This window comes from Xiphophorus couchianus, chromosome 20 (assembly GCF_001444195.1).
Source record: "Xiphophorus couchianus chromosome 20, X_couchianus-1.0, whole genome shotgun sequence".
In the NCBI taxonomy this organism is placed as follows: Eukaryota; Metazoa; Chordata; class Actinopteri; order Cyprinodontiformes; family Poeciliidae; genus Xiphophorus; species Xiphophorus couchianus.
This window is the reverse complement of record NC_040247.1, coordinates 4,795,245-4,812,845: the sequence shown is the minus strand read 5'-3', so window position 1 is coordinate 4,812,845 and position 17,601 is coordinate 4,795,245. Positions and strand designations below refer to the sequence as shown.

Here is a 17,601-nt window from a genome sequence, read left to right as displayed (position 1 = left end):
AACACGTCTCTTCCAAACGCACTAAAGTTTTCCAGCGTTGGGAAACTTTTACTTTGTTCGAGTAATTTTACTTTCTACTGCCTACATTCTTGTTGACATGGTTACCACAGAAATTTATGACAAAGACAGTTTGTTGCTAAGAGCGCCCACTCCGTCATGTTTCTACAAATAGAATATGACAAAGATATAACTGATCAAATTTAAAGGTCAATTTTCTATCAGCCATGCTTAGCGTGAATTAAGGTCATACAGTTAGCCAAATATCAGCTTATTTCCACTGTGAACTAAATCATAGCATTTGACCATAAAGCATCCCACCACTGTGGGACAATAAAGGATATTTCTATTTATTAAGATCCATTGAAATTCCAAAAATGAAGAATTTTTTTTTTATTTGAACTGATGGTCAAACTAAAATCAAAGTGAATTATTAGCAGATATTTAAATTGAAGGTCAGCTTAAAACATCTTATTGTGATTACATTTTGACTTATTTAAAACAAGAGGAGACAAATACGTTTTACATATCCTTTATTATAACAGTAACATACAGAAAATAGGTTTGGTCCATGAAAAAAAGTTTGCAGATTCACACAGCTCTACTGTCCACTCAGTGTTTTTACATCTCAGAGGCCAACTCACACACCGCCCCAAACCCACATTAGTGTATTCTTTGAATTAATAAAACTCTCAAGTCAAATTTGTTCCCAACACTCTTAACCTGCGACGGGGAAACAACCCGATTTGCAGGAAGAAACTAGAGTGCGTCTTATCGGCCTCAGTCACCGTGTCTCTTTATATTAGTGAAATATGTGAAGTTAATTTGACAGGCAACATAATTTTGAAAGCATGTTGCTGTTAAGAGAGGTGGTTCAGTGAATTTGAGCAACAAAAAGCCAAATAACTGCTCTGACAGTCTAGTCGATTAATATAAATACTATGGCAACAATCCGAGTAGACAAAAACTTAAGACAAAGATAGAGGTTAACTTCATATCCATCTGAAGTTTTTATTTTTGCTCAGTATTTACAAAACTAAATAGACTAGAGGTACCCATACTAGCTACTTTCATGATTATCTGTACTATCTAACAAGACAAGTATGGATGTAATACATATTTTTAAAACAAGGATCACTAATAGCAAAAAAATTACTAAACTTCATATTAAAAGGAAACATTTAAAAAAAAAGAAAGAAAGAAAGAGAACCGTCGTAATGCAACAGTGTTCTCCCACGATTCACTGAGCCGTAAAATGCCTCACACACCGACTGTGGCGCTGTCAAAACAAACCAACACAGCTAAAATCCAAGTGACACACAAATGGTCAATATGCAGCAAAGAAGCCCAACTGATCACAAACAGTCACGATCAATATTTACCTCCAGGGGTGAAAACCTGAAGGCTGGTCAGGAGCGCAAAAGGTCATTTTTAGTCTCAATACAACAGAACAAAGGCGCAAAAGCGGGCACAACATTTTTTCCCGGGAAGTATTACATTTAAAATTTCCAAGAACAATCCAACATCTCTCTGGGTTTGTGTCAGTGTACCAAATACAAAAGGAATGTGATAAAGCTAACCAAGCAGCAGAAAAATAAACCTGTGCTCAGAGAAATGTGGTAGGAAAAAAAAAACTTTACATAAAACCTAAAGCAGAAACTAACCTAATTGTTAATCTGCATGAAAAAAAAAGAAAAAGTAACATCATATTTAACAGTAAAGTCGTTTGACATCCATTCTTTCAGAGTCTTAACGAAAAATTTGCAGACTTCAGTTTGAACACCCACACACACCCACACACGCACGCCTACACACCCACACACACACACTAATCAACTCCAACAGCACAACTTGGCCCATCTCCATCCTGACGGGATGTTTCGTGGGGAAAAACCTCTTCAAGTGTTCCTGATTCCAAGCGCCTGTTCCAGCTCCTGCCGCCTCTGCTGGACCTTAAAGAAGTTTTTAAACCCAGAAAAAAAAAGAAAAAAAAGTCACCAGAAAGAATGCATTAAAGCATTTTGGGTCAGTGTAGAAGGAAATAAAGACTAAAACTAAATAAATTTGTTAAAACATTACTTTGGAGTAGAAGTAGCGACACACGGCCTCCTGAGCCCACGGCTGATAGTAAAACTCTGCTCTCCGCTCCTCTTCTGGGTTTCCCACAACATCTGTAATGGTCTGGAAATGAAAAAATTCTAAATTATATGTTTATATAAGTAAATGGGATTCTGTTTCAACAGGAACTGCAGCTGATGAAAAGCACATGGTCTCGGTTAGAAGGACTGCTTTCATATTATTTTAAATCGGCATTACCCTCCTGTGCTGCAAAGATTCACTTTTTGTTCTCTCCCATACGAGTCAAATCAAGATTATTTACACATCACATTTCAGCAACAAGGCAGTTTAAAATGCTTTACACCATATAAACATCATACAGTCATCCCACTAGTGATTGCATGACGTTTACATAATCTACAAATTAGATTATGTAAAATATTATCATCAAAATTATCAAGCAACTCAGCATCAAATATATTGATCAATGTCCCAGTTACTAGGAACTGGTCGCAGTTTATTTCTGGGATGCCGCATTTAAAGAGACGATAAATGTTCATGGTGTTTGGCCTCTGAACCCTCCTGAGCAGGTTTTGCTTTTTTTAAGGCTGCACTGATTTCATCTGAAGACAAATTTCAAATCTGCCTAGAAAAAAAAACAAAATAAAGATGGAATATTTTCATACAGAAATAAATGTTATTTGAAGACATCTAAATGCAAAAATATGTTCCGTCAAGAAAAAAAAAGTCAGTAATTGGTGAAAAACAATGAGTCAAGCCAATTTACTTTTGTGATGCATCCTGTGTGCAGAAACAGACGGTGCTGCGTTTTCATCTTTTAGGCCCTTAGGGAATTTATTCTGAATAGCACAATCACACAGAAGGGCTTACTCAGCTTGGACTCATCTGAAAACCTGACATTATAACCAATATCTATGCTTCAGAACATCAGAAGAGAGAAATATTTTTCTGAATTCAATCATGTGCCATATCCTCTGTGGAAAATAACCGAAGAGAGTTGAGGGAGGATTTCCGTAGCTAAACTTGCGCGGTATTCGCTGTAACATTGAAGCACAGATAAGCGGGCCAGTCTGAGGTCATGACACACAAACTCACCTTGAAGTCCCTGCACTGGGACTGAAGCCAGTCGTTGATAAAGCCCTGAGGATCCCTGGCAAAACTCAACATGAACTCCCTCTGGGTTTTCAGCTGGTTGATGGTCTCAATAGTTTCATGGATCTGAGGAAAATTTGACAGGGGAGGGTTCATTCATCTCTTTAAAGTAATCATAAATGTACATATTTGATCAGCGCTAATCAAACAGAATATCAGAAGCACTGATTATCTGAGAACAAGGGCTGCTTTAATAATTTACTCATCCAAAAATGCTGCATCAGGAAAACCCTTGAAGAGGTGTCTCCAAAATGTTCTGGGCTTTTTTTTATGAGAGGTAGGAAGGCTGATAAATCTCTCTCAGAGTGGTTGTTGTCACTATTTTAATCTGTAAAGCACCTTTAGATATGAGCTTAAGATATAACATAAATCTTAAGCTCATATCTAAAGGAATCCCTTAAATTTTTAAGGGATTCCGCACAAGTTAGTAGGACTGAACATTTTGATTTGTTTCCTGTAACGTGAGAAAACTCCTACTGACGGTCCTGAACTGTTCCTGTGGCCTGTAGGTGATGGCAGCATGCCAACAGATACAGATAAAAGCCTTGGGAAGGTTGTTAAATTTTGGGCAAATAAAGGCTGAGTCTCACAGGAATAAGCAATCCTCACCAAAGTCAAAGTAACCTAAGAAAATCACTGGCGAAGCCCTTAAATAGTAAAAGACTTTCCTGTATATTTACATCGTTAAGCTGTCTCAGAACAAAGACTGGCCAGGGGGACGTCCTTCAGCAGGGCAGCTTTAGGCCTCATCAGTGTGATTACAGGCCTCACTGCCAAGGTAATGACTGCTAGCAGGAAGTCAGGCAGGAGGAATAGCAATTTTCACAATTCCTTCATGTGAAAATTGCACATGCAAATGTGCAGAGATGGTTCAGGTAAATGAAAACTTGTTTGACAACAAGGTAAAAAAAAAGTAAACGAAAAAAGGTTTCATTTACTGGTGCACCGACTGCTGTTATCTGGACGATCACAGATCTTTAAAATATCTTTGTTTGGTCGATAGTAATTTTACTTTTTAAACACCGTCAGGTGTCAGAAGGTTGATGTTTTGGTCTTATTTTACTACAATGCAAACCTGTCTTACCTGCACATGATGTAGTGTTCTCAAATATAAATGAAAAGTTCAGAGCTTTTCATTAATGTTCAAACTACTAAAATAACTAAAACATACATTCAGTTCCTCCAACTTTTCTCATCTTAAAAACAAAGCCTCTCACCAAAAATTAACTGCACAGCAGCATTTTGCTTTTCAGAATCACAAGGTTTGAGGTCAGGTGAGGACAATCTTAAAAATCACCAATAAAGTGTCCTGACCTTTAGGTTTTCTTTTAGTGCAATAAGAAAATAGCTGTTAAAATGTAAATTAGTTTAATGGATAACATCAGTTTCACATGCAAGTATTTGCCAATTGCCCAAAATAAGAAAATCAGGGCTGATTAATTGGTGTAACTCTAATTTCACTTGTTTTCTTTGAATTAAATGAACTGAAATCTGCCTTAGGAATAATAAAAAAAACAAACAAAGAGAGAACTCTGAATCTTAAAAAATAGATGCTCAGTGGAGTTCAAAACTGACTAAAACCCTAAATACCATTTGATATTATCTGTAAAAACATGAAAATACTTCCGCACAATTCCTTCAGAAAACACCCAGACAGAGTATAAACTAGGAATTGCCTCAGAAAGCTGCTAGACTCTCGGGTCGAGGTTCTCACCTTGTTATCCAATCCTGCTATTTCCTGCTGACTTGCTGTGGAGAGCAGGAATGAGTTCATCTGTGTCTTCAGCGTGTCATCCACCTCCACATCAATGTCATAGCAAGCAGTCTTCTTTTGATCATTGGGATCCACACTGATGAGAAATATTCCCCATCAACTCTGGATTTCACCCTTTCCAACCAGTACTTACAAAAAAAAAAAGGATTTTCTTCCAATCCTTCTTACTTTGATTTGCCATTTTGTTTGGAAAACGTTTTTAAATGTGTTTAACAAGACAAACAAATTCAAATAACTTCAGAAAACATCTGAGCTTACTTCTGCACAGTAAACTCAAACATGGTTGTCAGCGCAGCATCAATATTTACACAATAACAGTTGCAAACGACTGTTTGGATGTAATTGTGGTCAGCGATTGTACTTCAAGGCCCATGATTTCATGCTGTGCATGCCTGTGATATATTTGTCCGACGGTTAACTCAAACTGTCCTTTATAGACAAAACTTACACAGAAATGCTGAAACTCATGCAGAAATCAAGTGATATAAAAAAGACAGGAAATCACAAAAAATATCACATTTAACATTTATGTCGAGTATTGGTGTTGTCCTAAAATTGTTTAGGATATGTGACATTTTTATGAATAAAAATATGTGGCACTAAACTATTGACCTAAGACATAACTACAGTAAATAGTGCCAGGCTTTTAAAATTAAGTCTGAATAAACTTAACAGGCATTGTTTAAATCCATTAAAACACATTAAATTCACATGGAACTTCTGCCTCTTGTATTCATAGCCTTACCTGATCACATGGTTGATGATGATTGGTTCTGGAGGCATCAGCAGAGCATGCAGGCGCTGTGGGATTTCGGAAAACTTCATTCGCTGAGTTTCAAAAATCTAAAGAGGGAAAAAAAAACTCCAGTTATTTCAAAGTAAAAACCTCCAATTATTTCAAAGTATTCACAAGTTTCAGATTCCAACAGTTGTTTGGCTGAATCAAGCATTGACTAAGCAAAAGACACGAAGCAAAATATTTGTTTACATCAAGAATATTCTGTAAGTTTTAGCTATAATGGCAAACTGGTAATCCCTGCTGCTGTTTCTTAAAAAGGAATGAGAGTTCTAAATATTTCTGTGCTCTTTTCAACATCTCTAAGCTCCATTGTTGTAGTTGAAACAAATGAAAGCATATTCTATATAAACATCATACATTTCACACATGGAAAGTAAAATAAATCCTTTTTAGGTTGTTTATCTTGGCAAAGAACTTGTGCTGAAATTCCTAGGAAACCAGAAGGACACCAACAAAACTACAGCCGTACAAGGACACAGAGAAAGAGAGTCAGACTGTAAACAACGAAAAGACAAGAACCAGATCCACTCCGACACATCAGCATCATGATCACACAGGTTTTATTGGACATATTAAAATCAGTGCTAAGTAGGACAATAAGTGCAGAGGTTATCTACTCACTTGCTGGAGGTATTTGTCACAGTTGATGAACTCGCGCTCATGCGGATCTTGGAGTTTGTGTGTTTTGACGTACTGCCACAAAGCCTGGATGATGACAGGTCTGGTCTGAGTGTGGATACCCAACATACGGGCCAGTCGGGGGTCCAGCTTGAACTGGGGAGGCTGAAACAATGATCAAACACAAGGTCATTTAAAGCAAAATGGACCGGGCTTTAAATAACTCCAGCAAAACAAAAACACACCTGGTAATCCAGCATGAGCAGGACGGTGCAGCGAACTCCCACATCACCGGGCCTCTTCACCTGGAAACCATCCGTCTCCTGGGTAGTGGCCGTCCTGTGCCACTAAGATAATGCACACAACATTTTAGGATATCTTATATTTAACAATATTCAATTCCTACTGTAGCAAGACCAGAATTTCTGTATGTTTCACAAACTTTTTAAGTGAATTATGGATGGAATTTAGACCTACATTTCCACAGAAACATTTAACACCTACATTTCCAGGCAAATGGCGATAAACTTGCACTCATGCAAAAATGCTAGCTACTTAGCAAGAAAGGCTATATTGGCAATTAGTTAGCAGTAGCTTCAGCCATCTCAAGTCATGAATGCGATGACGATGTCTGAGCGCGATTCAAATTTTTGCATGACAAAAAAAATCCCAGGAGAAAAAAAAAATACATAGAATGTACGAGATTAAATAGTTAAGACCTGGGAATTTAATTTAAGGCATTTTAAATTAAAGCATTTATCTAAAGTTCATTTTAGATAAATTAACTTAAGACTTTTTAAGGATGTGTGAATACCTTGAAAACACTTGGTTTCACAATCATATAATCTATTTTTCTAAAAACAATCATATGGAAGAATAAAACAAACAAAAAAAAAAGACAAAGACACAAGCAGATCAGTAAATGAAGGAATCCGTCGTACTTCCACAAGGTGATTATCTGGTCCATACAGGTCTTTATCCAATTCGATCACAAGTGACTTAAAGAAGGAGGAGAACTTTCTTTTTTGTTTGGTAGCTTCATACTTGGACACAGCAGTCTGCAAACAGGTTGAAACAGCAATTTACACATTTGTTTTAAAGAGAATTGAATTGTATAAAATCAAAATTCAAGTGTATATTAGTGTAACAGTTTACATCTTCTAATAGTCGCCCTTCAACACGCAGCTCCCATGATGCAACTGTGCCTTCTCCATCTTCAGCATCAGGCTTCGCAGGATTGAAGGTGTTGGATATAAAAATCCGGAGCTTTCTCTTTTGCTGTAGAACCATGCAAGAAAACATTCACTTTATGTTTTTGTAATTACATAAACAGTCAGCTTGATTAAAAATAAAGTGTGTAACGCTTTACAGAAAGTAAACACAGAAAGGACAGTCAGTGTAGAGCTATATTTGTAAGACAGGTTTGACAGCTTTACAATGGCACCAACACTTTCTTTAAACATGATATCCAAAGAGCTTCCACAAGGAGATCATCATAAAATAAACCCACATGAGCATAAACAGTATCGTGAAAACAACTTGAAAGCCAAAGCATTTACTGAATAATAACTGATTAGTTAGAAGGCTATAGAGTTTAAGAGAAAATACCTTTATAGGCCTTTTTAGGGCCTCCTGAATGTCGAGCCGTTTGCGCATGATGGTCTGATCCAGCTTCCTCTCAAAAGCCAGAAGATCCATGTAAGCCTGAGACTCTGGGACCAGCTCTCTGATCTAGGACCAAACAAACAAGGACGACACTTCAAGCCTAAAGGGACGACATCATGCAAAAATCGACTTTTTAAAATCGCTTAAATACATTTTGTTGTGTACTTGGAGTCTCTAGGAGTGCAGAAAGGTTTAACAGAGTCTCTCTCACAACTGCGTAGATATTTATATTCTATTTGGGCCATATTGTTCAATTTTCTTTATTCCTAGTTACATTTTCTGAAGTTCTCTTTGCTTGCATGAAGCACTTCAAGGATGAGTGTTTCAGCCTCCATTGGTATTAAGAAGGATTTGCTGAAAGACTTCTGTTTAAGCGGTCAGTTCCTTCTGTCTATGGAAACGACGGATGCAGCAAAGCGGCAAGACGCAAATAATGCTAAAACGACAATATACTTTATTTTAGACAAGAATCAAACTGCTGGTGTTGTATTTAAAAAGACAGCACCAGCAGGAGTTGCTCTTATATGAGCCTCAGAACAGCCTGTGCAGTTTCAATAATGATTGATGCCAAAGCACTGCAGTCCCACTTTATGTTGACAACAACTTTATGAATTACATGGAAAAATGAAGAATATAAAAGTATGATATATCCATTTTAAGAAGCTAAGAAAAAGACAGAAAATTTTCTGCTCAGGAGAACCAAAACTGGAATTACAGACAAACCATGTCACAACAACTACAATTTTCAAAGTGAACAGAAGTACAGAACAGTGGATGACAAACCAGGCCAGTAAAGCATCAAGTCAAAAGCTTTAAATAAAATTTGAAGCATTTTTTTGTTGTTTTATTAAGATGTACCCTTTTCAACTGAGCGAATATTGCAAAAACGGATATACAAAAAAATAAACTAGCATTTTTTGTGGTACACCATCATGTTTAAATGGTACTGTCAAAAATCTTAACCATGTTATATCAACTGTACTGACCTACATTATAACTAAACCTTTTCAAAACAGAGTAGGGCAAAATAAGAGTTTAGTTGGAAAAGTTCATAATTCATTTAATTTTCACAAAGTAAATACTCACCCTCTGAGGTAGAATTTTATCAGCCATCTTCTTCTTCTTTGTGCTGTAAAAAGCAAATAAAAAAAATGGATGAGTGCAAGTTCGCTTTAATCTGAGATCTCTCATCATAAAGAGACCAAAAAGAACCCCCCCCCACACACAGAGAAAACAGTCCAAGCATTACCACCATAATTAAATTCCTCATTTAGACTGGAATTGAATCAAAACTGCTGCAGCCATTTAAACCCTGCAGCTGCAAACGTACTAAATTAAACATATACATGAAAGACAAACATTTTCCATCTGCCTTCCAATTTAAACAAAGCCACTTCATCTAGGCTTACTGACTAAAAATAAACTTCGAGGTGTGTTATATAAAATCTCAATGGTTGGACCAATGTGCAATTTGATCATTAGCTTTGGAATTGATCACTGGCTATCTGGTGTGGTCTAAACAACTCAACAAACAAAAACTGCTTAGCATAACTGATGAACAGTTTAACACAGAGTTTCATCAGAGGAAGATTTTCTGTTCACCCATCAAATAACATTTTTAAAAGTTTGTTTTTTACTTCCTTTTATAATAGTTTTTCATTCTTGTTGAATAAGTCATTGCGAGAAACAATGATTGTTTGCATAAACAGATATCTGCCCTGCTGGTAAAATTTAAAACATTTTTAAGTATTAATGCTATAATGGAGATAATTAAACTCCAGCTCTCGGCATCGATCTTTTTGCTTCCTGCACGGCTCAATCGAGAAAGCTGAGGAACTCACTGCTGGTTGCGGTTCTGCTGTTGCTGAACCTGCTGGATCTGCTGAGGAGCGGGTCTTTTTCGGGACGGGTCCATCACGCCGGGCATCCCAGGGCGAGACACGGGGCTGCTGCCGTAACCCGGTGGGCCCATGGCGGGGCCTTGCGGGGTCATACGGCTGGATGGGGGCATGCCCGGTCTCTGCAGACAAAACACAAAGCAGATCGTTAAAAAATGTTGCTGAATTTCACCAGAAATAATGAATGAAAAGAAGGTTTTCAGGTGTTAAACATTAACTCCTGTTGTATTTCTTACTTTTATTTTCATACCCAGGCTGGTAGAAAAACATTCTCCATTTTTGCAAAGTGTTGTAGATGTGAGGTGCTCAATTATTTTCACTCACCAAATGTGACAAAAAAAAAATTTTAATGCAGTGATTTAATTGGAGATACAGGATTTACAAAACCTTGTAATCTATTCTTTGGAGATGTAAACTCTCTTGGCAGTAAAGGAAACATCCAGTTAAGCTGAGGACACATTTTTCTTCCCTTAGATTTTAGCCATAATTTTCAGTTGGGTAAAGAAAGCACCAGTCTGCCATGGCTAGTTGGCATAAAAATCTGACACTGTGACAAAAGGAAAGATTTAAATCTTTAAGTGGTGCGAGGGGAAGAGACTCAACTTCATCTCAGTCGCAGTCAATCAAGCACGTCTGAAGTTTCTGAGTTGAATCTGGATGTGGTTGGTAAATATGAAGTAATTATCGACCCAACTAACAGGCTGTCAACAGCTGACGAGAAGCGGAGAGTGTAAACCCACTGTGGACAACATCAATGTAAACACACAGGAGCTTGTTATAAGAAGGAAAATTAATGGTTTTAAGATTAATGTTTGAAATTTAAATGGAAATCAACCCAATATTTAGAGTTCACAGGAAGGAAGCAAGTCAGTTATATAGGATAGTTTAAAACGTCTGCATAGTGTTGAGGTTTTTGTAACTTTTTAGACATAAACATTAAACTGAAAGATCATTTAAAATGCACGAGTCATTTTTGTATTTAAATGTAATTTTCTGAATACAGAATTTGTCAAAAAAAACAAAAACAAAAAAAAAATTAAAAAAAATGAATATACAAATAGGCAAAATTGTCATCCTTTTTTTGTCTTCTTCTCTATCTTCTAAGTTTTAATAGTAGTTGGCAAAATGTTTTCTAAACTACTAAATTGTTAGTAGTTTAGCAAACGATAGTTTTGTGTTCTGTTGGTTTCAGTTCCTTTGACAAATCATGCAGTCTGTTATCTCTCATCAGGTACAGACGTTTAGTGTGTGATATCAAGTCTTTTACTCATCATCAAACATCTGCTTAATCCAGCCTGTCATTGTTTACTCAGAATCTTTTAAAATCTTTAAAACACTGCAACAGATGTTTTATGTTTCCCCTTTTACTTAAATACTGGCAGGCTGGCAAATAATTGTTGAATAATTGTTTGAATCACTGCAGTATTAGTTTGCTTAAGCAAAGTGATAACTAAAGCAAATGTGCTGATTTTAATGGAACTACTAATAGAAGTTCCAACAGTAATCAATAAATAATAGCCTTGCAAATGTAGCAATGAAAAAGACAAAAACTCCAAATTATAATAATAAGCTCTTTTATTAAGTTTCTTTTCATGGGGACTACCGATTCAGATTTTGGCTGAAACCAATATTTTTGCCTGGAAAATATCTACAAATCAACCAAAATCAAGGAAATGGGAGCCAATTTATTGATGCACCCCATGTACAATAAAAAAAATATATTTCCAGGCCTTAAAATTGGTTAAGACAGTACAAATTAGTGATCTGTAAATATGAAAATTTGATTCAATATTGATATTCAATATTATTATGTGCCACTATGCACAACATTTCAAGGCTGTTATGACTGATAACCGATATTTACTGATATAATACACATTTCTCTACTCATTTGACACCATAAAAAATCCACAACTCCACTGATATTCTTGGTTTCAGTTAAAACCCCAACAATTTTGTACCTCAACACTATCACATGACCACACAATACCACAAAGGCAGTGAGATTGAAAACAACATTAGTTATCAATATCAGCCCATTTTACTTATGATAAACAGATGAACATTAGAGTATTAGCAACATCAATCGTAACCAATGTTAAAGCCCATATATTGTGTATTCCCAGTACAAATAATAAACAGTTTTCTCCAACTTAATCCTCAATATCTGATTATGTAAATTTATCACCTAAAAAAATCATAACATTTTAGCTAGGACTCCAGCATCTAGGTGTTTTGGTTTTAGCACATTCAGCAGTCATATTTTCAAAATGTTAATCCCAAATATTACAACTTCAGTCAAAAAGGATAAATGAGTATTTAGAGAAATATTGGTACATCAGCATAACTCTCCCATTAAAAAAAATTATTATGTCTGCAAATAATAACCAATAAAATTTCCATACAAAAGTTCCTGCTACGACTGCAAAGAACACAAATCATATTTCCAGTGTCAAAATGACAATTTAGCTTCACTATTAGTTCCTTTTAATAAATAATACTGTTATGAAGTACATAGTTGTTCACATAGCAACAACATAAATGCATGCACAATAAACTTTAAAGATACCTACAAGGTTTATACATTAGTGCAAATATTATAGAATTCGTTAAACCCAAAAGTAGTAGTGAACATTAAGGAAACATACTGGGTGTGTGTAGGTTTCACCAGACAAGCAAATTCTTCCCATGCCTCCCTGACAGGCAAATACAGAGTAACAACTTCAGTCAACTCACCAAGCCATGTGCTAGAAACTCAAACAGACGACTTCTTGTGTTTGACTGCATGAGTGCAGAAGAGAGAAGATAAACCACGAGACGCTGACTGCAGCTTTTCCTCCAGCAGTAAGTCCAGCAAATGGGACAGATGAGAGCAAAACACACCTTCCTCAAGCCGTGCTGGAAGGGAGGAAAAGTGCCCGACTTCAACAATATAGGCTCTGCCTTTTCCACACAACACTTATGAGTAGGCAGAGGGAGACTGCATGGCTTTCATTTAGTGCTTTTTACACTGTGCATCAGTACGACCTTGCATTGCCTGGGAACAACTAGTGATGTGAAGCATTCAGAACAAGAATCCTCTCTTTTTTTCCCCCCACTGTGTTGTGAAAGGCTGCCTGTGTGAGTGAAAGCAGCCAAGGACACTGGAGGAAAAAAAGAGAGAGATGCAGCATCTTTTCTCTGAATTGTGCTCCACACTGACAGCATTCTGCAAACCGCCAATAAGGGATTTATCATCCCAATCATCACTATTTGCACCATATCAAGCAGTATTATGGCTTTGAATTAAGGCACAATACCACTAGCAAAAGGAAAATCTATAATCTAGAAGATATAAAAGAAGTTATCTAACCATGAATCACTGCGACCATGAGGGTATGATTTAAAGCTGTGTGTAGTGACAAGATGAAGGGCATACATTAAAAAATACAAACACTAACCTCTCATGTACAGCCGATCACTAAGCAACACATGTATTATCAGCTTACAGAAAACATGTCTGCCATTACTCAGTTTCAGTCTGACTCTAATAATGTGATAAGACAAAAGAAAACCAGCCAACTCTTCTGTTATACAACTGAGCTTTTAAAAATAGTGATTATGTTTTGTAGGTCTGTCATATTCATATGGAGATCATTTTCAATTAATTCTAATACAATAGATTTTGCTGGACAGTGACTGGAATGACAATCATTCCAGAGGTTATTACGATAAACAATAATATTCCTCAAGGAATATAATGCTGATAATAATGAAAGAACACATTATCAGAAATCAATAAGCTTTAAGTGTTATGATTTAACACTTTAACTGGAAGACATTTTAAATGTCCAAAATCAATATACAAAAACAACAAATAAAATGAGCTATGAAGTTTCTGTAGACAGCTGTCTTTCAAGAAAAGTGCCAGTTGAGACTGAAAGGTTTTGTCATTCAGTTTTTGGTAGAAAGAGAGAGAGAAGAAGAAATACAATCAATCACAAAAAAGGAAATTATTGAGCTTGTTTCAATTTATCATGCGATTAATTAATTTATTGCAACAGGCCTCGTAACAAATAAGTTTTCACCCAACCGTATGTAATTGTAAAGTTTAACGCTGGACAAAACACTTATGAAATACTTTAATTACAGTGAGGTTAATGCAATCATTGTATGCAAATTTATATTTCAAGATATGAAGAGCTGAAATGCCATCTTTGCTAAAATGCAGGTGTGGTTGAACCACCATGCTGATGTTCTAACAGCAGGCAAATGCAGTGAAATTTGCCTCAAGCACAATTTATTTAGCCAATATGCAACTGTGATTTCTTTCCAATCGAAAAAAATAACCTGATTTGTGTCACTTCCATATAGGATACTAAATCAGAGACATATCCAATAGTTTTCAAAGCATTCAAAGTCTGAACTGTCATGCCGTATTTTATTAGATCTTAACGTGGTTGAAGCGAGACGCGTCGTAATTCTGCACCAGAAGAACGCTGCAAATCTGGATGTAAAAAGTGGCTGAAAGTTATAATTATGAACTCATGAAAGAAGTCTTTGTCAGTGGAAGGCATCACATCACAATCACATCACCCAGAGTCCGACTCCACAGCCATATTGGTCTTGTTATGATCTTGACAATCTTGTTGGCTCCCATTTCTAAATAACTTTAACATTAATCGACAGATGGAAGCATCTGCGTATGCAGGTCGCTACGGGTTATGAACTGTTCAAACAGAAGTCTGATTATATTTGCATTTTATTAGTAGCATGAGCAAAAAGTGAATAAATAAATAAAAATATTGGAGTAGAGGATCACGACCTTCTGTGTGAACGCAGTGTCAATTCACATAAGCCTTAGGACATCTTGTCTCTTCTTTAAAAAACAGCAAGTTTTAAAGTAATATTCCATCATCTACTTGTGGTCTGTTAAGGTATGTCATTATGATACTAAAAATAAAATCATATCCCGTGGACCGCTGGAATCAGAACCATAGAAAATGGCTGTAAAACAACATTTTCTCAACACAATATTAAATTAAATTCAGCTTGAGATTTTATTTTAATTATTAACACCATAACTTTTATAAATACTTAACTACAAAGAGAAATAAATTAACATACAATGGTTCACACTGCAGTTGCAGTTGGTAACTTTTATAAAAACGTGTTTTGGGCACATAATGGCTAGACTACACATATGAAATAGTAATGCATCTACAGATGTCGCATAATGCAATGATTATATTATAATAGGCTGGCAGAACATGTAATATTCCTTTGACACAATGTGTGCACTGCTAAACGTCCAAAATAAACAAATGTTTGTTTGTTTCCAAATATGTGTGGTGAATTAATGATAATGAGGAAATACCAGAAGGTTGTAGATAGTAGCAACCCATTTCATTAAAACAATGTTTCTTAATCAACCATTAAATGTTATTTTAATGGTACAGATTAACTGCGCATTCATGATTATATGCAGAAGTTAAAAAGTAAACTAATTTTCAAGTTTAAAGTGATGCAGATGTTTAGGGGAGATGATGATAGATAATTACATACAAATTCTAATAAGACGAAGAGACATTTTACAGCTCACTAAGACTAAAACCCATCCACGTATACAAAATTTTCCCCAGAGAGCATCGTCAATTTATCCCATATCAACCAAAAACAGAAAATACTCAACTAGTTTGACCCTCTTCTGAACTTTTCTTATCGGAAATCTGGTTTGTAAAAGTCCTGATTTCAGCGGACGCTTTTAACTCAAAAGTAGTTTTGAGGTTAAAACTTCTCTGTATCACACAGCCACGCCTCATCAAAGCAAGATGTTAAAACGCTAAACTTACTTTCAGGGCAAATTTTATATTGCTTGAGTCCCTTTGTGAAAAATACTGAGCGAGAATGGGAAAAAATTACCGAAGCGCAGTTAGCAACGTTAGCAAGCTAAGCTAAAGGCCAGTTGGGACTGAGCTAACTTTAATGTTAGCAAACTGCAGGGGAACAAATTCAAACTGGAAACTCCGACCATAACTCAAAGTGAGTGATTAAAATAAGTCATCGGCTGACTCCATCTGTTAGGTAATGGTAACTTCGCTTTGAACTGTTTCTGAGGATAGTGTTAGCCACTTGTGACAAAGCAACGGTGAGCGGCTTTGTTCTAGCGGACTGATGGAGCGATAACTCACCGGGTACCCAGGCCCGGGCATCGGAGAGCGGTACATGTGGTTCTGTGCGCCTGACGTCGGTCCCATTCTTCCAGAGGGAGTCCCAGGTCCCATACCTGGCGCTGCGCCTGGTACCGGTGGCCCAGGTCCCATTGCTCCACCGCCACCAGCAGTCGGTGTTGACTGAAATCCCCCTCTGGCCGCCATCTCCTCCCTGAATATCGCCGCCGGTGCTGGAGCGCAGCTACCGCGAGAGCGAGACCTCCGTGAAGCGTGACGTGTTTATCAAAACACAGCGCCCTCTGCTGTTCATTTTCAGTACAAACGCAAACTGACGGTGTGAGAAACTGCCTTTCAAAAGTATCAGTATCCCTTTACTTTTTCACTTTTTCTCACATCCACAAACTTCTGTGTACCGGTAATTTTATTGTGATTTGCATATAATAAACAAAAATGTAGTGCATAAATGTCAAGTGGACGTAAAAATGACATGACTTTTAATACTGAAAAGTAAAGCGGTGTGCCCCAGCGTGCCTTTCTCAAAAAAATAATTTTCAAAAAATTGCCTTTGAAATTCATCTAATTAATAAACAGCCTATAGTTAGGTTTGTGCAGCTAAGCTGACTGACTTGGCAAGAAGAGCAACGGTGGAAAGGTCAAAATGCTCATGGTATCTCTGGAGGACATGTGGAGACCCAAAGGTCAGGTGTCAACAGAACATTTAATATGTGTTATATAGAGAACATAGCAATCAGAAAAACAGTACTCTGTTCAGATGAGACCAAAGCAAACAACTTTAGCCTACATGCAAAATGCTGCATTATTCTGAATACACCTTTGCTGTAAAAAAAAAAAAATTAATGCCAGGCCGCATCATGTTATTGGGATGTTTTTATTCAGTAGAAACAGAGAAGTTGGTCAGAGCTGATGGAAGAATAGACATAGCTTAATGGAGTGGTTTAGATTATAGCATATTCATATATTGGAAAGTTCCAGTCAAAATCTAAAGAAGAAACTTGAAAATAAATCTTCTCAGAGGCCCTCCATCATGTTTGACTACAGTTTTATGTGTAAAATTTTCAATCTCTGTATGTTTGAGGTTGGTAGAGCAATATTTCATCTGAAATTACACATTGCACATCACACTGTTCAAATTTTAATTAGCATCTTTTCTACTTCATAGAGGAGCCACACTTCCATCATTTTTTAGTAATATAAAAGAACATTGAACTTTGTTTTTATAAACTATTTAAATATATTTTTAGTAATGTCTTTAACTGCAGGTTTAATTTTTCTTATGCATACTTTTCAATCCATCTGAAACTCATAATGAGTTGTTTCAGACCTTACTGTGAACCATAATGTAGTAGTATATACTGTATAACCACTTGCAATTTCTTTTTTTGATCTTTCTCAATTAAAAAAATGCTTCAGTATCGTCAAGAAAATATGGCACAGTTAATTGGGGCA

At 36.4% G+C, this 17,601-nt stretch overlaps 1 protein-coding gene across 1 annotated transcript; it reads right to left on the bottom strand.

Annotated features, from left to right (window-relative positions):
• Positions 1 to 517: 517 nt before the first annotated feature.
• Positions 518 to 16,387, bottom strand: smarcd1 (SWI/SNF related BAF chromatin remodeling complex subunit D1). The gene is made up of 13 exons (XM_028003426.1): positions 16,153 to 16,387; positions 9,926 to 10,104; positions 9,171 to 9,213; positions 8,028 to 8,150; positions 7,575 to 7,697; positions 7,361 to 7,477; positions 6,665 to 6,766; positions 6,423 to 6,584; positions 5,748 to 5,845; positions 4,943 to 5,078; positions 3,172 to 3,294; positions 2,077 to 2,178; positions 518 to 1,949 (listed from the first exon to the last, which is right to left on the bottom strand). The coding sequence occupies exons 1-13, from the start codon at positions 16,336 to 16,338 to the stop codon at positions 1,896 to 1,898; spliced, it is 1,548 nt and encodes a 515-aa protein (XP_027859227.1). The 5' UTR covers positions 16,339 to 16,387; the 3' UTR covers positions 518 to 1,895.
• Between the last annotated feature and the right edge of the window lie 1,214 nt (positions 16,388 to 17,601).

What these genes read in the sequence shown, in the direction of transcription:
- smarcd1 (XM_028003426.1), bottom strand. Translation starts at nt 16,338, where the DNA reads ATGGCGGCCAGAGGGGGATTTCAGTCAACACCGACTGCTGGTGGCGGT. An exon ending in CAGATAATCACCTTGTGGAA is followed by an intron (nt 6,767 to 7,360) that starts GTACGACGGATT and finishes GCATTATCTTAG; the next exon opens with TGGCACAGGACGGCCACTAC. An exon ending in TAGCAGGATTGGATAACAAG is followed by an intron (nt 3,295 to 4,942) that starts GTGAGAACCTCG and finishes AATTTTCCTCAG; the next exon opens with ATCCATGAAACTATTGAGAC.